Raw genomic sequence first — 24,648 nt, 5'->3', positions numbered from 1 at the left:
AGCCTTAGTGACCTTGGCACTAGTGTCTTGTGCTGAGGGGGTCCTGAGTTGTGCTTTGTCTGCTTAGGTTTCCCGGGACATTAGCTGACAACTGCTTCAGGGGATAAGAGCCTCTCCAGATGCTTCTATTTGTGAAGCAGGGATTCAACACTTCGATAGTTTTTTGTTTTTTTTTTGTTTTTTGGTTTTTTTTGGTATGGGGATTGAACCCAGGTGTGCTTAAATACTGAGCCACATCCCCTACCCTTTTAATATTTTATGTAGAGATAGGGTCTCACTGAGTTGCTTAGGGTCTCATTAAGTTGCTGAGGCTGGCTTTGAACTTGTGATCCTCCTGTCTCAGCCTCCTGAGCCACTGAGATTACAGATATGTGCCACTGTGCTCAGCCTCCATGCAGTTCTTATTCTCTGTTTTTATTTAAGGTATCTCAATTGAGAGTCTGGTCCCAAGATTCTATGATAAACACCCCCTCTTCCCTCTCTCATTCTGGCTTCCTTTTCTCCAGTTCCCCGGATGGCCCTTTGTAAGCAGTGTGTCCCAAAACTCTCTTCTCAAACAAAAGTCCTGACTGGGTAGGGTCTTACTAACTCCTGAGATGCCCTCCTATTGTCCTGATGCAAAATACTTGGTGGCTTCTGCTGCCACTGCTTCTTCTACTTCTTTTGAGATGGGGGTCTCTCTATATTGCCCAGGATGGCCTCACTTATGATTCTTCTGCCTCAGTGTCCCAAGTAGCTGAGATTACAGGGATGGGCCACTGATCCAGATTCAGCTTCTTTTTAAATGGCATTAATCTCTTTAGCAGCTGTACTCTCCTTGGATGCAACTTACAATGTGCTTTATTTTGGGTCAAACTCCAAGTTCTTCATTTCTTTCCATACTGATTTTTACTTTTGATTCTCACTGTAAATCTGGCTAAATGCAGCCAGCAATACCCCTCTTACTGCCTGTATGCTGTGTTGCCTTGAAATTTTCTCAAACACATCATCCATCACCTCTAAACTCAACTTCCTATAAGTCTCAGGGCATGAGCAAAATGCAGACAAATTCTTTGCCAGAATGCGGAGCACCCTAGAGTCCTCATTTCCATCTGGAACCACGTGAGCACAGTCTTTACTGTTCACATCCCTATCGGCATTCTGGTTTTTTGAGCTCCCACCAGAATCACTCATTAAATTCTCTATGACATTCTAAGCTTTTTCCAGTCTGCTGCTTCAAATTGATCCAAACTCCTCCTGCAAACCAATTCCAAAAGCTTCTGAGCCACATGGTCAGGTATGATCCTAGCAACCACTATATTCTCAGTAGCAATTTTCTGTTTTAGTCAGATTTCCATCTCTCTGACAAAATATCCAATGTAAACAACTTAAAGGAGGAAAGATTTATTTTGGTTCATGGTTTCGGAGGTTTCAATCCTTGGTCACTTTGCCCCTGTCCCTTTGGACTTGTGGTGAGGCTGAGTACTATGGCCGGGAACATGTGGTGAAGCAAAGCTGCTCACGTCATGGTAGTCGAATGCAAAAAGAGAGGAAGAGAGAAAGGGGGTGAGGTCCCAATACACTCTTTAAAAAATTTTTTTTTAAAGTTGTTGATGGACCTTTATTTTATTTCTTTATATATGGTGCTGAGAATTGAACCCTGGTGTCTCACACATACTTAGGCAAATGCTCTACCATTGAGCTAGAACCCCAGCCCTCCAATATTCTCTTTAAGGACGCTGCCCCAATGACCTGTTTCCTCCAACAAGGCACCCCTTCTTAATGTTTCCCCAACTTCTCAATAGTGCCATCAGCCGGAGACCAAGATTTTAACACATGAGCTTTGGGAGGACATTTAAGATCCAAACCACAGCAGAATTCTGGGTCTCATTTTCCACTCTTTTTCTACCTGTGTTTTCTTAATCTCAGGATTACTGTGATGAAAGAATTTGCCTGATCCAGGGAGTCAAGGACCCAAGAACCCATGATATCTCATTGTTCTAGGGTAACTTCACTTAGAACTACCGATCTTCATCCACTGTCACCCATCCCACTCCCACTTATTTTTTAAATTTAGATAGGCTTAAGAAAAGAGAGTATATTATTATGATTTTTTTTTACAATGAAGGGAGTCCTTGAAACTAACAATAAAAACTCAAGAAAATTGGGCAGATGTCAGAAGCAGGAGGAAGACATGAAATACTTGTAGTCTGGTGTGATTGTGGAGGACTTTTGTAGGTGGGCAATAAACTTTTTTATATTATGAAGTCTGGGAAATATAAGGCAAATGCAGGGCCACAGTGCATAGTAACAGGAATAGGTATTGGTATATTGCAGAAGAATGGAGATTTTATAGAGAGGCAACCTGGGATTGGGTATAAATAGAGTAGATGAATTAGGAATACGAGAAGGAGGAACTGAATGAGTTTCTTCATCCTTTACATTTTAACATTAGTAGTTATCACACAGTCTTTAAAGTAGCTCTGTCCTTTGTGTTTGACCTTGAGCTAAGGGTGCTGGCATTGTTTTTTTCTATGCATGTCCACCATAATATCTGCATTATTATGTGATTGAGTGCAGATGTCTTATAATTTGGTTTTGTTTATGTTGAATTTATATCATATGACAAAGGTCCCCAAGAGAACCTAGGCCTAGATTTGGAAAGTCTGCTGATTTTGGAAAATCTGTCTTTAGTTACTGATTTCTCTTACAGTCTGGCTGAAACTGGAAAGGCTCTCGAAGAAACCAAGAACAGATCTGCCATATCCCTTTTGGCTGCAGAGGAGGAAATAAATCAGCTAAAAAAGCAGTAAGAAAAATGATAGGATTATTGCAGCCTGCTGATTAATCATTGACTAGTTTTTTTGATGTTCTGTTACAATATGAAAGAATTTTGTTCATAATTAGAGAGAAAAGGCAGCAACATTTCTATTAATGTTTTATATATCTTTCTTACCTCAAAAATGTTACCTAAGGCTTGGGATGTAGCTCAGTGGTAGAGTGTTCGCTTAGGATGCCTGAGGTCCTGGGTTCAGTCCCAGTACCACAAAAACAAAACAAAACTATTACTTCTATGATACAGACAGTCACTAAAGTACAACATGATATGAATACATATAAAAACCCTCTCATAATTCAGTAACTGTTACCATTTAATGTTCCTTATAATTAATATGATATAGTCTAGAACACAGAATAAAGTATATGATTTTTTTGATCCCTCTATCTTTTATCGTTTTCCTCTATCACCATGAAAAAATGATTACAGAACTTAGTTTCAAGTAGGTTCATCATTTCCCATCATTTGGATATTTCCTTCATGTTGAGTATTGACTTAGATGCTGATTTTCAGTACTGGAAACAACGTTGTGATAATTTTGTGGAAAAATCTTAGTTTAAATTTCAGATTATTTCCTGAAGATCAGTTTCTAGAAGGGAACAATAGACGTGTAGCTCCTTCAAGGTTATGCCTTTCTTGGTATTAATTTTGATTTCCCCCCAGAAGTGTATTTTACTCACTTACACCTACACACACACGCACTCACTCTCACTCACATGGCCCGATGGGTGCCACACGCCCCGGTTGCTCTCCTGTCCTCAGGAGTACCCATTCATCTTAGCTTGGAAGCTGTTCTGTTTTCCACTTCTGGCTTCTCCCTCATCATCATTTTAATCTCTTGTTTCCTATTTGGTACTCCACCTCAGATCCATGGATCGTTGGTCTCCCCTAGTTCTGAGTCTGTTCTCTCCTGTTTCTGGTGCCAGCTTTTAACCCTATGATATTTTTTCTCTTCTCGTCATCCTTCTGAATCTTACTTCTTACCTTCTCATCTTGCACTGTTGTCATTATTGCCACAGCATGTCCTCCTGTGGTTTTTGCTTCTGTTTTATGGAGGCCATGTCTCTTTGGATCTTAGTGAGGATGCCCATTTTATTTCTAAAGATTTTTGTTCGTTTCTGTACTCCATTCTTTTCATAGGTTTGTACTCCTAGGTAGTCTTGTGAATACCATTCAATTTCCACTGAAGTTCTCCCCACTTTTTTTGAGAGACTGAGGCGTGAACCCAGAGCTTCACGTTTGCTAGGCAAGTGCTCCACCACTGAGCAAACACCTTCAGCCCTGGACTAGGATTTGAAGGTCAAATGTTTTCAGAATTTCACAGAACGGAGGCCAATGTGGAACAGTGTGAGTTTAGGTCCACTCTACTTTCCTTAGAGGCCCTGTTATGAGCATTCTTTCTTTAGGGACCTTTCCCTGTTCAAGCTGCAGATGTGGACTAGCACTCAGACACTGGCAATTCAGCTCTTTGCTTATATGTGTTTGTTATGTGTATTTCCATCTGACCTTTCCAATGCAAAGAATGACAGACTGATTAGTCCCTGATGTTAGGTATACCAGTTGTTGCTTATTGCCCCCCACACTCTCTCACTTCTTCTTTCTCTTCATTTCCTTTTCCCTTTCCTTTGTTTAATCTTTTCCCTTTCCTCCCTGCCCCCTCTCTCTTCTCTTCAGGCTTAAATCTCTTCAAGCCCAGGAGGATGCTCGTCACAGGAACTTAGACCCTAGGCGTGCAGACCTGAGCAAACCTGATCGCAGGAGTACGATCAGGAGGAGTGCAGAGCAGCGGAGCTCAGACCACAGGAGCTCAGAGCGGAGCTCAGATCAGCGGAGCTCAGATCAGCGGAGCTCAGACCAGAGGAGCTCAGAGCAGTGGTGCTTAGAGCAGCGGAGCGCAGAGCAGCGGTGCTTAGAGCAGCGGAGCGCAGAGCAGCGGAACGCGGAGGTGATATGCGACTATGAGAAGCAACTCCGAAACCTGAAGGATGAGATCGCTGTCCTGAATGCTGAAAAAGCTGGTCTGCAAGGAAGGTCTGACAGACTCTCACCGATCTTTTCATTGGGCTTTTTTTTTTTTTTTTTTCTGAATTAGTGGTAAAAGCCTGGATGGTGGAGTTGGGGACTAAAATGACAGTGTAAACCCCAAACCTCAACAATCTGGGAATCTTTGCTTATGAAGAGATTATTTTATTTGACTGTACTTTTCCAGAGAGAGAAAACAACTCCTGGATTGCCCATACTTGGCAGTAATTTATGTTGGGTGGAGAGATATGAGGAGGGCGGATCTTTGACTTGAAACCAGGCTTGCGAGCACTGGTAAGGTCAGAGGAGGTGCCCAAGTTGAAAGAGTGCTCATAATATAAGGGTCTTTTTCTCCGAGGCCTAGGAGTCTTCCCTCCAGGGCCAACTGTCTGTTTCACTGAATGGTATTTCTCTTTAAAAATCTTTGAAATTTATAATTTTTAAATACACATGTATTTTGACACATTATACATACATGGAGTATAACTTATCCTAATTAGGATCCCATTCTTGAGGTTGTACATGATGGAGTTTCACTGGTCGTATATTCATATATGAACAAAGGAAAGTGATGTCTGCTTCATTCCACTGTCTTTCCTATTCCCATCCCCCTCCGTTCCCTCCATTCCCCTTTGTCTAATCCAATGAACTTCTATTCTTCCCTCCCCCGCCCATTTATTGTGTGTTAGCATCCACATAGCAGAGAGAACATTTTGCCTTTGGTTTTTTTGGGACTGGCTTATTTCTCTTAGTATGATAGTCCCCAGTTCCATCCATTTGCCAACAAATGCCATAATTTCATTCTTCTTTATGGTTGAGTAATATTCCGTGTATTTTCTTTATCCATTCATCTGTGGAAGGCATGGTATTTCTTTTTTCTCTTTCACGTTATGGCTGGTATGTATAGGTTAAATGTTCTTATGAAGTCCTTTTCCACTAATGGGCAGGTGTACTGAGGTGGGTCATGAAGACAGTGTGAGGTAAAGATGTAGCAGCATGTTGGTCTGGAGAGTCTTTTCATCTCCTTTATTCTTTCTACCCAGCCTGTCCCAGGCTCCCAGCAGGCCCTAATTCAGGCTACTGAAACATCATTCCTGCCTGTACCCATTTCCCTAAATGTCAGGTTTGGAACTCCCTCCATGCTGCTCTGGTGCTGATGTGTACTTGCTCCCAAGAACCTGTGCCTTTCTGCCATGGCTGGGAATTGGCAAGCAGACAATGCCCTCTCATCCCTTCCGACAGCCTGTCAGTCAGCACTGACAGCACGGTACAGCTTCTTGTGTAAAACTTCCCTTTTCCAGGCCTTTTTCTCTGGACTAGCTGGTTGATTACTTCACTTCCTACTGGGTAGCAATCCAGTTTGTACCATGAGATTCGTGTGATGTGCTCCTCGTGTGTTAGTATTCCAAGGTCAGGGTCAGAATACCAACATCTGACTTCTGCTCTTGAACTCTCTGGCTTTCACTGGCTGTGCTCCTTGAGGATGGGCCTTTAGTTTTTCAGAGCTTCGAGTTGCTTCTCTGTAAAATGGCCAAGAGGCAGAGCTGGCCTCACTGGGTTGTTTAAAGGATAAATGGAGGTGCCACACGAAGTGAACTACTTTATAAATTCTAACCTGTATGCAGATATGGAATATTTCTTCCACTAATTTCATGCTTGTGATGACCTTTGAGACCCAGGGGGAAGGTCACCCAGACAGGTACTTGACCTCCCTGGGCATGTCATTTGCGGTTGGTGTGGGGAGAAGAACCAAATGCCGGGAGCAGCAGAGGGCAGGGACTCAGAGTGTCCCCAGCTGATTCCCGCTCATCCACAGGGCAACCAGGAGCCGGTCTCCTAGCCCCAGCCAGCGCAGCCGCCCCCACAGCCGCAGCCACAGCCACAGCCGCAGCCAAAGTCGAAGCCACAGCCACAGCCGCAGCCACAGCCGCAGCCACAGCCCCATCCACAGCCCCAGCAGGAGCAGGTCCACTAGCCCCTCCAACAAAATCGCCAAAATCAGAAGCGCGTCCCCAAATGGTTCCAAAATGTCCAGTGTGGCGCGCAAGGCTGCCCTCCTGTCCCGGTTCAGCGACGCCTATTCCCAGGCCCGCCTGGATGCACAGTGCTTGCTGCGGCGCTGCATCGACAAAGCGGAGACCGTGCAGCGGATCATCTACATTGCCACTGTGGTATGTGACATTTCTGTGACCTGACTTGAGCTGTCCTGGGTGCAGTGGGGAGATGACACTTGGGTAAAGTGAATGGTACGACTTTAAGGGACTTGTGCATCTTGAGGTCACTGAATGGGGACATTCCAGTCTTCCCATCTGTCCCCTCCCTCTCCTCCTTCACTCCTTCTTTCCTTCCTTCCTTTTCCTTTCAATACAAATATTTGGGGGTGAATTGCTTTTCACAAGCAGTAACTGTTCATACACATTAATCGTGACAATTTGTTGAAGAAGTATCCATAACTGCAGCTTACTGTTTTCAATGGGTATATACTAAGTCGATTTGCACTGTACCTTTGACTAATATGAGCACACACACTATATATATATTGCTGCAAATGACTGTTGCTTGATTTGTTTCCTTTGGGTCTTAGAAACATCAGAGGTTGCAATTGTGTTGCTCTTATGTTTATTTAATGAGAGCAGTTACTGAAACTGCTAATATGTCAGCTACTTGACTATGGCAAATTAAAAGCATACACAAGCACAGTCCTTAGTTTCCAAAGCAAATTCATTTGTTTAATGGGTGGATGTCATACCAGGATACTAAGGGATATTATGAAAATAATTAAATATAAAAATAAGATGTTACTATGGCAGCAGAATTGTCAGGAATCCTGTTCTATTCATTGATAGCAGAGATCAGCAAACTATGGCCCTGTGGATCGATACCTGGACCTGGCTTGTATTTCTATGAGAAATACTGCCCCAAAGCTAAGAATGGAAGAATGAGTTTACATTTTTAAAGGACTGTAAGAAAAAAAAAAATGTGAGAGCGACTGTAGGTAGTTTGCAAAACGTAAAATATTTGACTCCTCAAACAAAATATTTTTGCCAACACTGGTTTTTATAACTATGAATCACTTACTGAGTTGGTTAGAGCTGTGCAAACATAGAAGCCAGATCTTTCTTTCATAACTGAGTTTTCCCAAGGCCTACTATATAAAAGATATTTAGAAAGAGTTATTGAATTGATATGTACCAGGAAATATGCCTGCTTCTTGATAATATGCTTACGTATCACTCTAGACTGATAATTTTCTGTCATTCCTTGGTCAGTAATATGCTGTCACAGGGGGCTCCTGCAGAGGACCTCAGTCCTTGAATCTCTACTGGCCTGCTTCCCTGCACTCAGACTGACCAGAACAGTGGCCAGTGGTCTTCCAGTTGGTGAACATGGGCTGCTATGTATATACTTGCATGCTTTTCAAAATTGAGAGATGTTATTTTCTATCAAATTTAAAACATTTGCAGAGGCTGGGGTTGTAGCCCAGTGGTAAGGCGCTTGCCTCACATGTGTGAAGCACTGGGTTTGATCCTCAGAACCACCTAAAAATAAATAAGTAAAGATATTGTGTCCATCTACAACTAATATATATATATGTATATTTTTTTCCGGACCAGCTGCGTTTAGTTATCTGAAGACTAACATGATGTGGAATATGTTATTCTTTTGAATTCATGTCTTTGAACTTCTTCACCCTCCTGTTCTCATCAGATAAATGTAACTGTGGTTTTACATGTAGGAGGCATTCCATGTCGCTAAGATGGCATTCAGACACTTCAAGATCCGGGTGAGGAAGACATTAACACCATCTTATGGAGGGTCGAATGACTTTGAGAATGCTGTCTCCGAATATATCATTTGCCATCTTGATCTGTATGATTCCGTAAGCAGCGTTAATGTAAGTGTTGGGTCTCTTGTTAGAACTGGCTTGTGATGGATGACATTTGCATTGGCTATTTACAGTTCAGGAATCCATTAGTGTTGCTTCTACGTAACAGAAGAGTAGAAGGAACAGCATTCAGTCAGTCATGTAGCACTAGTCATTACTGTCTATTTCTTTCTTAGAAATTTTATGGAGGAAAATGTTCTGAGCATTAGAGTTCTGTTCTTCAAATGGGGCCCTTGAGGTTGGGAGAGAGACTATCATAGTTCTTAAGAGGAAGGGCCTTGGGAAGTATGTGTAGATTTGCATACTGACCCTGCCACTTGACTGCTGTGTGATGATGTTACATGTTTACATAACCTTTCTGGGCTTAGATTTTCCAGTCTTTAAATGGAAACAACAATAATCATTACCCTACAGTCATTGAGAGGGTTTAATGAAAGAAAGCAGGTCATTGGCTTAGCCCGAGTCTTTGCCCATAGTAAACCCTCAATATAAGCAAGCTATTTTAATTATTCTTACGAATTAGGAACATGTCAGAGTTCTATGTTGACATTATGTACACTTACACAGAAAAGAAAAATAAGAAAATAATTTCAAAAGCCATGGACTACTTACCCCCTTAGTTTCGGGTCTTTAGCGTGTTTTTTGTGCTCTTTGTATCTTCCCTTCTTCCCCATCAACGCGTGACAACATCCTTCTCTCTGTAGCACCTGTGCTGTTTTTTCTGGTTTATTTTCACTGACACACTCTTTTCTTTTCTCCCCTTGGTCATAGCTGATGTCAGAGTCCTCAGGGTGTCAGAGTGTCTTGTCACAGGTTGGCCACCAGATAATACCATTTTTTTTTCTTTTTGTATTTCAGGATGTGATCCGCGCTATGAATGTCAACCCCAAGATCTCGTTCCCCCCTGAGGTTGACTTTTGCCTCCTCAGCGACTTTATCCAGGAGATTTGCTGCATCGCCTTTGCCATGCAGTCCTTAGAACCACCCCTTGACATTGCCTTTGGGGCAGATGGAGAAGTTTTTAATGACTCCAAGTAAGAGACACAGGAACAGAAGCTAAGGGATTCCTCCTTAGGAAACTGTCTTGCTTTTGTTCCTGGAAACAATACAGGGGAGGGTAGGGGAGATCAGTAGACAATCTTCTGTCCAGGCCCTGCTGTAGACTTCTCTGTACTTCTGAGCAGGGCCCTCCTGGGCTCATCCTCCACTGAACAGATTGACCTTTGGGGAGAACTCATGCTACCTGGAACCTGTCTGGAACATTTTCAAAGAAAGGTGCTCTATAAATGCAAATGTGTATTACTTTTTATTGGCTTTTAATGAATTATTTAGGCTGGGTTCCTCAAAGTACGGTGTGCAGTTCACTGGCATCAGAATCACTCAAGGTGCTTGTGAAAAATGTGCATTCTGCACCACATTCCATGAGGTGCTATTTCATACCATCAGTCTGTGGTGGAGCTTAGGAAGCTGCAGTTTAAAAAGTCCCCACTGTGCTTTGTGCACACTGAATTTTGAGAGGCTGCACTGCATTCTTATCTAGGACCATTAGATTTTACTGCTTTACAGATATTCTTTTTATAAAGGAAAAGACATTAAATTAATTTCAAAAATTGAAATTTGATGAAATCTTAGCTATAACTGGAGATTATCTGGGAAGAGGCCAAGAACCCTGACTCTGTCTCAGGCTTCCTGGGTTCAAATCTCAGCTCCACCTCCTATTAGCTGGGTAATCCTGGACGTGTTACTTCATTTTTCTGTTCCTTAATTTCTTCTCTGTCATGGGGGAAATCATACTGCCTGCTCCTTAGGAACACAGAAGCTTAGCTGAGGTAGCTGCTGGCATGTAGTGAATGCTCAGGAGATACCAGCTCTGGGAGTTTGTTGAAGCCATGGAGTCATGCGGAGGGGGCTATCCAGGACTCTTGACAGCATGTTGTTGAGGGGGATCACGTACCTTTCTTTTGCTTAGGCAAATCACATCAGTGATTGGGCTTTCTGGTTGCCTTACAGTGCAACTTTAATTTGTTTCTATTTTCTTTTAGGTCACTAATCCCAGCATGCATCCACTCATGGAAGGTATTAGAACATTACATCACAGGTGGAGCTTTTTGATTCTTTTATAGAGCATATATCATCGTCATCATCCACCTTCCTTTTCTTCTCTCTTTTGGAGGACGGATAGTACTACTCACACCTTCACCCATTTTAGTTTGTAGAATTTGCTCATTTCCCAGACTGTCTGCCCAGCTAACCGGAGGCCACTACTGCATTTCTTGCCTGGATGGCCTTCCAGTTAAAATCGGGGTTCTGAACAAGGACTGGCTTTGTTTTTATCTTCAGCCCTCTGCATCCACGGGGTGTCCATCTGTAGATTCAACCAACCAGGGACCAAAAATATTCAGGAAAAAATATGCATCTGCCCTGAACCACATACAAATAATTTTTCCATGCTGTTATTCTCTAATACAGTATAACCACTGTTCATACAACATTTACATTGTGTCAGGTATTATATAATCTAGAGATGATTTAAGGTATCCAGGAGGGCTAGAGTTGTGGCTCAGTGGTAGAGTGCTTGCCTAGCACATTTGAAGCACTGGGTTCAATCCTCAGCACCACATAAAAACAAATAAATAAAAAATGAAGTTATAAAAACAAAAGGCTGGGGATGTAGCTCAGAGGCAAAGCACCCATGGGTTCAATCCTCAGCCCTACTTTACTTAAAAAAAAATAATAAAATAAAAAATGAAGTATCTGGGAGGATGTGTTTAGGTTGTCTGAAAATATTATATAATTTTAATAAGGGACTTGAGCATCTGTGGAGTTCATTCTCCAATACCCTGTAGATGCCAAGGGACCATGCACTTCTAAGATTTCTTTGAACTAGTTAAATCTTTTTTTCACACAAAATTGAAGATATTAACTCAAACTCTCCTTCTCTTGGCCTTGTGGCTTCAAGATTTTTTTTTTTTAATATGAAGTGGGTTGGAGACTTTTAAAATATATACATATATATTTTTTAGTTGCAGGTGGGCACACTAACTTTATTTTACTTTTTATGTGGTGCTAAGCATGGAACCCAGTGTCTCATGCATGCAAGGTGAGCACGTTACTACTGAGCCACAACCCCAGGCTGGATTGGAGACTTTTTTTGACAAATAGATCTCTTTTCTTGCTCTGTGCTCTACTGAGTATTCCTTTTAGCAAAAGTGTCTGTAATTAAATATAGGTGAGTTTGAACTACCAACCGAGAGGGGTCTCTTTATTCTTATTCCCTATCTATTAAGTCAGATAACTTGCAGTCCTTTTTTTTTTTTCCTTACTCATTTTTAGCCTTAAAACACTGTTGACATTTTTTGAGTGCAAAAACCTGCTAACTAAAACCTGCTTCTTTATTTCCTTTCATGCTGTGACTAAACCATGCTTCCTTTATTTGTTCAGTTTTAACAAAGCTCTTTAGACTCAATTGCAGGACCTCATATACATTAATCTTGAATTTATCATAAAATCCAACATACTGTTCTAGCCTGTTGAGCTATTTTTTGGATATCATCATCTGTTTTTTCTTTCCTATCCTCCCCACCTCTGAGTGTATTTCTGTGTTTGGTACAAGTCACTGGTAAATGTGTTGACATACAGGATTGAAAGAGAACCTTCAGCATCTTCGGTCAGGTTTGAGTTGATCCATTCATTACTCTTTGGATAGGATCATGGAACCAGTTTCCAGGTCACCTACAGAAGTTAGCCATCCACCTGTATTTCTTTTACTTTGTCCACAGAAGACAGCATGGGGAATCTTATAAGAAGTCTTATGGGACTTCAGATAGTCTACTCTGCTAGCATTTCCCTGTCTTGTGAATCTTATAATCCTGAGCAGAAAAGGGATAAGATTAGTGGCCAGGACTTGGTCTTAGTGATTTCATGGCAGGTCCTAGTTATCATTGGTTTTTGTTTTAAGAGCCTGCAGCTATCTCTTTAACAACAGAATTGGGATCCATATTTATCTAGATCTAAGCATAATCCAAAAAGAAACTTCACACTGAGGTTTTTCCCAGTTATGCTGCATAATTGCTTAAGTTCTCTTCTCTGTTCTTTTGTGTTTACCGTAGGTATCGCCGCAGCTATGACTCGGATTTCACCGCTCCCTTGGTCTATTATCACGTGTGGCCTGCTCTCATGGAGAATGACTGTGTCATTATGAAGGGAGAAGCTGTCACCAGAAGAGGGGCTTTTGTACGGTGGCCTTGCATAATGACACTTCATCCCCAGTGTTTGATGCACAAGTTCGAGAACCTTTATAAACACAAAGATTCTATAAAAGAAGTTGATGAAGGGTTATTTGATAAGATTTCATACAAAGGAGAAGGAGATGGTCTTGGAAAAACAGATTGTTTTTATTGTTTCTTCCATCATTCTGCTTTATTCCCTGGCAGTAATTTCTTTATTGTTCTATTTATAAGGCAGAACTAGTCAAATTTACCTCTTCGATCTTTGAGAGATTATGCTATTGTAAGGGAAAACCCTTTGAAGTCATCTTGTTGGAGGCTTTCTATCATCCTAAGCATTTGAAAGTGACAAATGAACTTTCAGGAAACAATTGGCCAATTTTTTACTGATAAGTCTTTGTTTTGGGAAGCTATGAATGTGCCATTCTTCTCTCCTTGGTATGACAGGTAGAGAGGGGAGGGATGGAGCAAAAGTCGGCAGAGGAGTTAGGGAGAGAGGAGCAGATCAATTTTGGAAGATGGCCTCCTATATTCAGGGCTATCGAAGTGTTAAACATATTAAATAATTGAGCAAACTCCATAAGGGAGTCCTGGGCACCTAGTCGTGTGAGCGTGTTTGCTGTAGGAGGACTGGGCCCTGAGACTGGTGGCCATAGGTACTTGTGCATAGTTCGTGGGATGCAGTGTTAACCTGGCCTTACCTGGAAAGGTTGAATTCTAAAGGGAAACCCTTTGGTCCAGGGCAAAGTCATCATCCGGGTGATATCTGATACTATTCTTTTTTTTTTTTTGCGGTGCTGGGGATTGAACCCAGGGCCCTGTGCATGCAAGTCAAGCACTCTACCAACTGAGCTATCTCCCCAGCCCTGATTCTATTCTTTTTGAGCTAGACAATAGGGGAAGTGCCTTATGGCAGCATATAGTGGAGAAAGGGGTGTATTTTGTTTTCAAAGAACTTAGGAAAATGGTTTTTGTAGCTTAAAGATCCCATTGTGGTGAATAGTATCTCAATCAAATGTTTTGTGATCTGATAGTGGAGCCCATCAAACTTGGGTTTTGTTGAACTGACAACTGCACATGCTCCACAGTGATCTCACAAGGGCCTCCTGCCCTCCAATGTCCCTGTCTCCTAAAGAATCCACTGCAGTGCAGTTTGGAAGGGAGAGAGAGAGGAAACAGCCACTGTTCTCATGTGCTCCATCAGTTTCCTTTCTCCCATCAAGTATATCACCAACCTTTGCCCAAATTTAAAATCCAAAATCAAACGATAATACCCAAAAAGGAAGAACTTGGAAAGGAAAAGGGTTGAGTGGAAGGAGAAATCTCCAGAAGGGATTTTACTTGTAAGATCTCATCTGAGTGAACAGAAATTTTCTAGACAGTTTTGTTCTATTTTTATTGAAACAATAAAAACAGCACGTGTGTAGTATATGCAATCAGATGAATTTGACGTACAGGTCTCATCTTTGTCCATTTAGTTAGAGAACAGATGTGCAGCAGTGGTATTTCCTTCAATGATATTTATTCAGTAGTTATCTAAGACCTGAGCACTGCAACTAAATGCTAGGGGGTTCAGCAATGAATAAAATAGATACAAATTCCTGCCCACTTGGAACTTACATTCTCTAACACTTGCAAACTCAAGTGTGATTTCTAACAGTTTACTCTAAAATTTTTTTTTTAAAAAAAAATTCAACTAGTACCAAGAATCTGAATAACCCTGAGTTCATCATAGTGTGATTTTACTTGAAAAATTTTTGCCAAATATTGGGCAGTTATAGGAAATAAGAAGAATGTAGCCCATACTGGTGACCAGGCATGGGCAAGTATACTCCTGTAAACCTCTCATTTCATGGCATATGCATGTTGTTTTAAGCCATGTCAGCTTTTGTACACTCTTAACAATTTCCCTCTCTCATTTTCTTTTTTTTAGTGGAATTCAGTGAGAACTGTGAGTCGATGTCGAAGCAGGAGTTTAAGTCCCATTTGCCCCCGTAACCGCATTGGTTTAAGCACGGTACTTATCTGTCTAATCATTTTTACACAAAATGTCCATGGTCCACAGTTTACTTCAACAGTCTCTTTGGTGATTGTAAGTCTATTATAGGTATAAAGAGAACTTGTGGCAATAACACTAACCCTAAAGTGATTTTTATACTACTGTGGGCTAAGGAGTTTTACCATTCTAGAATGAAGGAAGAGGGAGGGTGGGGTTTTTGTATTTTTAATTAGTTCAAGCAATGATAGACTTTACTTACTTAGTAGTTTTATTGGCCATTAGAGATCAGATAGCTTTCTGAAGAGAGAGGAGATGCCTTAGTCAACTGATTGGGCACAGGTCTCTAGTTCCTCTAGCAATTACTGTATGAGTTTGGGGAAATTGCTCAAATGATCTGGATCTTATTACTTTATTAAAGATATTTATTTATCCCCAACTTTCAAAGTAGGAAAAATTAGTTTCTTTGTGTATTAGTTCTTGGAAGAATTATTCACACTTTCATCAAGTTAAAAAAATTACAGAAAAACATCTGAAAACTTTGAAGATAGCATCCCTAGAAACATTACAACTTGCCATAGTCCATTTATTCAACAAATAATATTTTGTCAAGACTTTGAACACAGGGCTGGACATGTACACAGGGCATATATATGTCAGAGAGGCTAACAATTGTCTGTTCCTTCAAATAAAATTTGTTTACATATGCATTCAGCCTTGTTTTAGAAGAGAGAGCAGAGGAGGAGAACCACACTTGATAATGTCAGAAGCCTCTGAAATTGTCTCTAACATTGCAGCTGCACCCCCAAAGGGGCAAGATCTCCACACCAAAAACAAAACAAAAACAAAAAGAAAAAAACCAACCTACAGTGAATGAGACCCACCTTTCTTAATGAGTTTAGCAAGCATCTGATTTCCGCAGCTGGCTCCTTCTCAGATATTCCTTCTGTAACTGATAGATTCAGATTTTGGAGGGACACAAAAACAACTAATCATGCTTAGTTTTTTTTTTTCCTGAATGGACCTCCATTTAAGAAGATCATTATAATTTAAACAAATTAACGGAATGTAATCCAGTCTATATAAATTGATACAGTCTGTAAAACAAAGGCCTTGAACCATGGTCGTAAAAAAAAAAAAAAAAAAAAAAAAAAAAAAGACTCTTTGGGGAGCTGGTATTTGATTTGGTCTTTTAGAATGGATAGAATTTCAATGGACTGAGAACTTGGGGAAAATATTCAGGGGAGGAAAATAGCCCAAGAATGGTGGGGAGGTGGAAGAGGCATGCATCTGGTAGTCATTTTGCTCTTGAGGATTTTAGCGTAACTTGATTATCTGTATTTCTGATTAAGTATTGACAAAAGGTAAAAGCAAAAGAACATGCGTGTAGCGGACTGATAAACAAAAGGGACATCTCGGGAGCATTGTACCGGGAGAATCATAGTCCTCCCATTCCAAGAGGAAATGGCACATCAGAGGAAAATAAAATGTTAGACACCTCTTGTGTGACAGCCAGGGCAGACTGTCACTCTGAGCTCTGATTAGACATTTCATCCATGGGCAGTGTCCTCTGTGATGAGCCCTTAGACATGTCTGAACCTCCTCTCTATTTCTCCTTTTGTGCTCAGGGAGAACTAAGTAATTTGAACTTTAGACAAGGAATTAGAATGCATTCTCAAAGGTGAAAGTTCTGCCAATGTTGCTTCTCTTTCCATCAGCCTCTCCCTACAACAAAACTGGGTACACCTGCAAAATAAAATGTGAATGCTTTTGGTTAGTCTGGCTTTTTGACTCACTTGAGGTCATCCAAAACAGACTTCATCTTTGTTAGCATCTATTTATCTAAAGTGTTGGTTGCTCAAAGCAGGAGTGACACAAGCTGATAGTTTCAGTTGCAGCTTCTGCTGTTTGAAAGTAAAAGTGAGATTTGAGAAATTATTCTCTTCTGACTGCTTAATAGGGCAGGATTTTGGAGACATGAGATAACTTATTATGTCTGTGTAATAAACAATGATATCATTATTTTAGATTTCATTAATGTAATTATTATTTTCCGAAAAGCATTGAGTTCATTATGGCCATTGAACCCAGTTTGTAATTAATAATATTATTTAAACCAAATTGAGTGCCCATTTACTTCAAAAAGCATGAAAGGACTCATAGTGGTCAGCCTCAGGGGAGAAATCATAGCTCTGAAGGACCTCAGAACAACTAATTAGATAGTTTTAGGGGAAAGTAAATATGTCCAAAGGATTCATCCTTTGAGCTCTGTCTACTGTGTGGTTTGTGTTACATTTTGTCTTATTTTCCAGATATCTCGAAGTCGGAGTCCTTCTCCAATAAGATGTACATTGCCAAGTAAGTGGATAGTTAAGATAGATCGAGTTTTCTGCTTTTTAATACTCTTCCTAGAACCCAGCATTGTGCAGCATGATGGGTGTCTGGCTCCCTAGAGAACACCCCTTCCCTCCATAGCATCCATTTCTGGGTCCTCTTACTGATGGGACCTACAAGGGTCCTCTGAGTTAGCCAGGAGGAGCCTCATTTTCTATAAACCTAGATTAATCACCCCTTTTTCATTTAGACACTTTCAAAAGAAAACTCTAAGGAAGTGGCCATAGTGATGACTGTTTGTTTTTCTCCCTAGGGTTTTAAAATCACCCACAGGTGCCCCAGGCCGCAGCACATCCCATCATGCAGCCTCCGTCCCCTGGACCTCCAGCTGCCTGCCTTGGCTGCCTCCGACTTCACTTAGCATGATGTGAACGGGCATTCTGTGTATCCCTCTACACACAGAGTTAAATGTTTTGGCTTAGCGCATCTGTAACTTTAGATATATTGCATTTTATTTTATTTTATAGATACAAATTCCATTAATTTCATAAAAAAACGATTGCATAGGCATTTAGGATTATATTCATTTGAAGCAAAGTCCATTACAAAGATTCAGGATTTCCATCTTGAAATACTAGGCTCTTTTATAGCAACTATATGAACAACAGTACAAAGTCTTTACCATGCTGAGTCCAAAAGAAAGTGTGAGGCATTTTAGCTTACAGGTTGATCATAAATGTTATAATTGTTAGTATCAGCTTTTAACCTGAAAAAATTGGGTGCTTTAATTGCATTTTAAAGTTTGGAAGAAAATGCCAATCATAGCAGCGATGTCAGACTGTGTAAACTGTAATGATTTAAAAGAATGTAACTCGTTGGCTTACTTTTTGCTTTGAGAGTTAACCAGTTTGGTTTTGTGGAGTACCAAATATGGAAGCTACTTATATGAGAGAATTTTCTTGCTTCATAAACACAGAGCAGTGATTTGATTAGAAGCAGCTTTGAGATAAATGTTGATCACCTTGCATTATCTCCTAGAAGTGTCTTGAACTGTTTAAATGCATGTGTTAAATATACAAGTCATCTGTGGGATGTGTTCTTTACCTGTTCTCTTCCTCCTGTAAGCTCCAACTGACTAAAAATACCTGAACTCAAGAAGTAAAACGAGGTGCATCGTTTATTGATTTTAAATCAAGATTTTCTCACTTGACTTCTTCACAGTGAAGTACTCTTGAAAGTTCACATTCAGGATAATAAGGGACTGTGATTTCTCTAGATGCATGAAGTTCTTTTTGCTTCCCGCCACCCCTCTCAAGCCACCCTTAACTCCTGTGCTTCACCATCGACTGCTGCCTCCATACACCTTTTAGAGAGAAATCTTGAATTGGTCATAGCATAGTTTGTTTAAGTTCGGCACCCAAACCAGCACCTGATGCTCATCAGTGGACAGAACCAAAACCAAAAAACAACTTCTCTAGAGCATCTTGCTCCTGTACTGGGAGTGGGCGGACTTCCTTAGTCCCTGTTCCTTGAGTCCAGTGGTCACTGGCTCACTCTGAGGTGTGGCTTTAATTTTCTCTCTTTGTGCATTTTTGTCATCACCTCTTAGAGACCTTGCAGGGTGTTGGAAGGAGCATAGGTACCCTAGGTAGCTCCTAAAGCCCCTCTGATCATTAGCTTGCTTTGTGAACTTGAGCAAGTTATGTCTCCTCTCTGAATCTGTTTCATTGTAGAGTGAGAATGTTGGATGAAATTAGTGGTTCTTTTAACCCTGCCAGGATTAATACCTTTTGTAGCAAATATTTTATTCTGGATGTCCTGAGATGAAAGCCAAAGTTAATATAATTTATATCACATAGAATTTTTAAAATGAATATAGTATCCTAAACTGTAAAATAAAACAGAGGGAAAAGAAAGAAAATTTAATAAAATTTATTTTTTAAAAAAGAATGAGTATAATTACCCTGGAAGATAAGGTGTTGGATGCTTAATTTTATGCAGTACTTGCCTGTGAAATCATTGGCTACAGCTGCAGATCAATGTGTGTTGTGTTGGCAACAGAAGATGATAGTGTTGTCATTGGATGTGACTTTCTGAAGTGGGAAGAGTCGTATTAAAAGGGTACAATTAGATGGCTTGCTTGGTAATGTTTTGAACAACAACAACGAAACAGTCTTGCTTGACTTACTCAGCACATTGCATTCCTGGACGATTTATTGTATATTAAAACCATGCAATTGTTACTTTGTGTTATGTGTTGAAAGGTCTTTTCTAAAGTCTAAGCAATGAGAATGCCTATGTGCCACAATTTCTTTGCAGGAGACAAATGTATAATCTAATTTGGAAAATGGTCCCACAGCTCAGTTATTTGCTCCTAGCTCAGTCTGGCCACTTGACATTTGTCAAGTTTCTGATTTGAACTCCAACTACAGAGGGAAAGCAGAATATTCTAGAATCATTTTTGGAAAGAATACATGAAATCAAAGGAAGCTGGTCTGGACTCATTTCATCTGAGCATGTGCCTTAACTTAGAAACTTTGAAAAATGAAAAAAATCTTGTTTTGTATTCTGGGTAAATGTTAGTTTCTGTATTATTGACTTAACATGTAATAATAAATTCAAGAAAAAGTGTTTTTTTGTAATTGTCAGTTCTTTGCAATGAAGCACTCTCCTCCCAGGTTCCTGATTAGTGATATCCTTCACCTCTCTCTAATCTGTGAGGCCTTTTTTAATCAGCTTTTTTGCTGCTTTGACTAGAAGACCCAACCAGACAATTGTAGAGGAGGAAAAGTTTATTTGGGGGCTCACAGTTTCAAAGGTCTCAGTCCATAGACAGCAGGCTCCATTCCTCGGGGTTGGAAGTGAAGCAGAACATCATGGTGGAAGAGTGTGGCAGAGGGAGAAGCAGCTCAGGTGATGATCAAGAAGTAGAGAGACAGACTCCACTCAAAAGATACAAAATATATACCCCAAAGGCACGCCCCCAATGACCCACCTCCTCTAGCCACACCCTACTGGCCTTCAGTTTCCACTCAGTTAATTCCATCAGGGGATAAATTCCCTGATTGGGTTAAGGTGCTCATAACCCAAGCATTTCACCTCTGAATGTTCTTGTACTGTCTCACACATGAGCTTTTGGGGGACACCTCACATCCAAACCATAACAGCCCTGAACCATGACCAGATTCATTCAAAAAATAATTGACTGCACCCTGCAGTCAATTATTGATCCTGGGATTTCTGCAATTCCATACTATAACTTAATTCTAATTTACTATTCTTCCCAGTTCCTCCTCCTATTCCAAACTCTTCCATTTTTAGGAGTTTTCACTTACATTGCTTCAGTTGCTCCCCACAAGAACGAGGTGTGGCTTCAACCTCACAGAGACAGAACCTGTTCATCCAACACACTGCATTCTTGTTTCAAAGTCTTTTATTTCAGAATAAGATTCAATCTGTTCTCTTTTGTTCCTCTATGTCATCTGGCGATCTTAATTTGGTTCGTTCATCTACTTATTCATATGCTTACAGAATACCTCCTCTATGCTAGGGATGTAGGAGGGGACAAGGTGCTGGTTTTTATGGAGTTTAATGTCATGGCCAGTTGCATGCCATGATGATTTTCTTGTCATGCAGAGCAAGTATGAGGGGGAAAAATGGAGTCGAGAGTCCAGCAAATGTAAATGGGAAAATATTAGATATCAATTCAAGGATTCAAAAACATTAATTTATCAGGCAAATATCTCAACATAAAAAGCAACTAAAATGAAGAGTGTAAAAATAGTTTGATGAACTCAAGAGAATGTAACTCATGTCATCCGCAGGTGAATTACTCAGACTTTTAACAAATATCTGTTGAGCTTATACTCCTGGCATCATTAATAATAATAAAATGAGTAGGTGAAGCGAGGAGAGGCAGGATCAGTTCCAGCACCTCCCATCACCACAGCTGTGTGCTCCATCTGCTGTATTTGTAAGTTACAGGGCAATTTGCAGACCCTTCTAATTTGCTTTTAAGAACCCCACAAATCCTGCAAGAGGCAGATCACTGCCAATAGCATTCTATAAAGTTAAAGTCGAGTGGAAGATTTCTTAATAGTATTGCTTTGAATAATTTCATACCCATAATCAAGGGTAAGGTGTTATGGAGCTTTAAAGATGCTGGCATGACAAACTGCATTAGGTCATTGAAATATGAGCTCAGGAACCATATGGGTAAGTGACATTTAGTATATGCCATTTAAATACCAAAACAGTGAAGTATGTTGGCCTTAATACAGTGAGTAAGCAGGGGCCTTGAAAATAAGACAGGAACTAATTTTCTTATTTCAAAATAAAATGTGATAGAACAATTCCATACTTAAAAAACTGCCCACTGGGGATCAGCTGGAACATCAGACTTTCCATGGTATCACTGACAGTTGCCCATCACAACCAGACACCTCTTTCTACTTTCTATGGGGTGAACAACAAATCAGTATGTTTTGCTTTAATATAGTTGAAATTTTTGTGGGGGTGATGCTGGGGATTGAACTCAGGGCCTCCTGCATGCTAAGGGTGTGTTCTACCACTGAGCTACATTCCCAGCCTGAGTCATTTAGCATTTTAATTGATACAAATGAAATAGTGAATTGAAATATGGCATAAAATATATATGAGGAAAATCATTTTGTGGTTGGACGTTGGTTAGAACTTGAGTGTCATTTGATGAATCAGATCTTTCAAGGGGTTTCTGCTATTGGGATGCTGGGGGATGGGACATCATATTCCTCCTACTTCCTTCTATCTTCTTAGCCCAGGGAGTAAATTTAACAGTCATATCTTTAAAAATGGATTCCAGGATGCGCCCACCTTGTGGGTCGTGAGGTTGAAGTTAGAATGGAGAGAGGTTATCTATTCATTCATCATCCAATCATTTAAGGAGCTTTTGCCTTTGTTTTGTTAAATGGCATTCTGGGCACTGTCAGGCCCACCACGGTGAACAAAGCTTTAGTTGTGAAGAGACTGTTGGCCCTCCTCGGCAGTGTGCACCTCAGGGCTGGACCTGTGGTCTCTGAAAGTAGGGGCATGACCATTAATGACCCCTTGCTTGGGAGATAATGTTAAGAACCTTCTGTCCATAGTGAGTAGGGTCAGTGGTTTCCCTGACACTGTCACCTGGAAACCTGGACTCGCCACCATGTGATACTCATTCAGGGATCCAGACAGGGGCTGTCCCAGCTCAGCGTAACATACAGTGAGTGGATCTAGAAAACACAGGTGACACTGTGCTGAAAATGGCAAGCAGGACCCAAAGGACTTTGCACTCATCCTTGGAAAGGAGGCCTTAATTAGAACCAGAGCAGACACAGTCAAGATGGGAGCCTCTGCTTTCTCTAAGGACTGGGTGCTAATTTTAAGAAGCCTTCCCAACCACCCACTGTTTTTAGCAAGTGTTTGATATTTTACTTCTGGGCCTTACTCCAGCTGAAGACTTTGAAGGATCTTAGGATGCCAAAGACTTGGAGCAGTGGCCTTATAATATGGATGAGGTATTAGATTTTTCCTAAAAATCATATGAATAGAGAAAGTGAGGACAGACTTTTGGAGGCTTAATATGCGATTAGGAGTGGCAGGGTGTGTCACAGGAAGCCTTTTCCCTCGGAATGGGAAGGTCCAGGGAATGAGCCAGGAGGGTGGGCAAAGCAGGAGCCACCTCTTCCTCTGTGGTGTTTGGCAGGAGCACAGTCTTGCTTCCTGGCTGGTGGGAGGGCCCTCTAGTAAAGCACTTCACCTTAGAAATGGTCCAAGACCTGTTAGTATCTATACAGTGTCCTGTTGCTTATGTCACCCATTTGCTGCAAGTCACTGGCCTGTTTGTGGTGTGACTAACTTCTTACCTTTCTTCTGATGAAGGAAAAATAAGAAACTTTCTGGAGTTTTTTTTTTTTTTTGGGGGGGGGCTTGGTTTGGTTCGTTTGGAAAAATAAATTCATTCTAGATATCATAAGGATGATGTAATTTAATACTGTATATTGATAATTTGACAGGACTTAACATGTCCTTAACTTTCCCAGGATGTCCTCAGAATATTAATAATAGGTATTTACCAGGTGCCAGGCATTGTGATAAGCACCTTACATTATTAAACCCATTTCACAGATGAAGCAATGGAGGCTCAAGGTCATTACTAGGTAACCTACCCAAGGTCACATAGCTAGTAAATGTGGGAGCGAAGTTCAAACCCCGCTTTTCTGATGTTGAGTCTACCCTCTTCTCACTGGAAGGGTAATAAGATGTGGAATGAAAAAAGTGTCCTGGGTCAGGTAGGTTTGGAAAGTACTGAATTAAAATGCCGAGTTAAAAGCAGTCAAATAGATTTTCTTTTTTTCTATGCAAGGGACTCTCTTAGAAGCAAGTGTCAGGTGCAGCATTCTCCAGACTTTCCTTACCAAGGGAGCCTTTTGTTCATGGAGCGTCTGTAGAGGTATTGTTCTAGAAAAACTATTTCAGGAAACTCTTTTTTAAAATTAGAGATGCTGCTGACCATGTCTTAAAATTTAATCTTTTTTATGAGAAAGAAACCTAATCGTACTATGGTGTTTAGAGGTGGAGACTTCCAGAAGTGATTAGGATTGAGTAAAGTCATTAGGGTAGGGTTCCCATGACTGAATCCTGGTGACTTTATAAGAAGAAGAAGAAAGACCAGAAAAGACACAGCGCACGCACACACACACACACACACACACACACACACACGTGATATCTATCCCTTGCTATGTGTTGCTCTGCATTGTCTTGGACCTCTGTCAGCAGAAGGCTAGCTCCAGACCTTGCACCTCCAGAGCATTTAGCTAAACAAACCTCTTTTCTTTACAAAGTAGATGGCCTCAATCTTTCATTATAGTCTTGAAAAATGGACAAATACAATTACTTACTAAATAAAATGCCCAAACCAGAAATCATCTTTTTATTCCTGTTCTTTTTATATATGCTTTGTATTTTTCTTCAATTCATTTTCCACACCAATTGTATCATAAATAAAATTCCCTTGATTCCCAATATTTTTGTCAGTGTTGTTTTTCCAACATTCACATTTTCCCTTCATCCTTTACCTTTTATATGTTTTCATATCCACTTCTATTTTCTCTTTCTAGTTCTGAGTTCCTTTTCGGGGTTCCAGTTTTCCTAGTTGATCTCCTTGATACAAATCCATTTACACTTCTTAAATAGAAGTACCTAACCTTTAATTCTTTGTTAATGAAAGAGGCAAATATTCAGAATCAGAACACACTGAGTAGCATTCCATAAAACAATTTTTTTATATCCTGGTTCATATATTCCATGAAAATTATAAATAAATATTTTCCAACTTTTTGAATATTTG

At 40.5% G+C, this 24,648-nt stretch overlaps 1 protein-coding gene across 2 annotated transcripts in view; it reads left to right on the top strand.

Moving 5' to 3' along the window:
* Positions 1-18,735, top strand: part of Spata18 (spermatogenesis associated 18) — a 37,408-nt gene extending 18,673 nt beyond the window's left edge. The window contains exons 5-13 of one of the 2 annotated variants that reach the window (XM_047565649.1): positions 2,693-2,788; positions 4,493-4,849; positions 6,657-7,011; positions 8,577-8,735; positions 9,585-9,760; positions 12,836-12,959; positions 14,886-14,969; positions 17,261-17,306; positions 17,596-18,735. In XM_047565649.1, the coding sequence (XP_047421605.1) occupies positions 2,693-2,788; positions 4,493-4,849; positions 6,657-7,011; positions 8,577-8,735; positions 9,585-9,760; positions 12,836-12,959; positions 14,886-14,969; positions 17,261-17,306; positions 17,596-17,603 (1,405 nt within the window). In that variant the 3' untranslated portion in view covers positions 17,604-18,735. The remainder of the gene's footprint in view (positions 1-2,692; positions 2,789-4,492; positions 4,850-6,656; positions 7,012-8,576; positions 8,736-9,584; positions 9,761-12,835; positions 12,960-14,885; positions 14,970-17,260; positions 17,307-17,595) is intronic. The other variant, XM_047565650.1, reaches the window with a different exon arrangement.
* The last annotated feature ends 5,913 nt before the right edge of the window (positions 18,736-24,648 follow it).

The sequence above is a fragment of the Sciurus carolinensis genome, chromosome 10 (assembly GCF_902686445.1).
Source record: "Sciurus carolinensis chromosome 10, mSciCar1.2, whole genome shotgun sequence".
Classification (NCBI taxonomy): Eukaryota; Metazoa; Chordata; class Mammalia; order Rodentia; family Sciuridae; genus Sciurus; species Sciurus carolinensis.
Note: the sequence above shows the minus strand (reverse complement) of the source record. Positions and strands in the feature narration are given on the sequence as shown.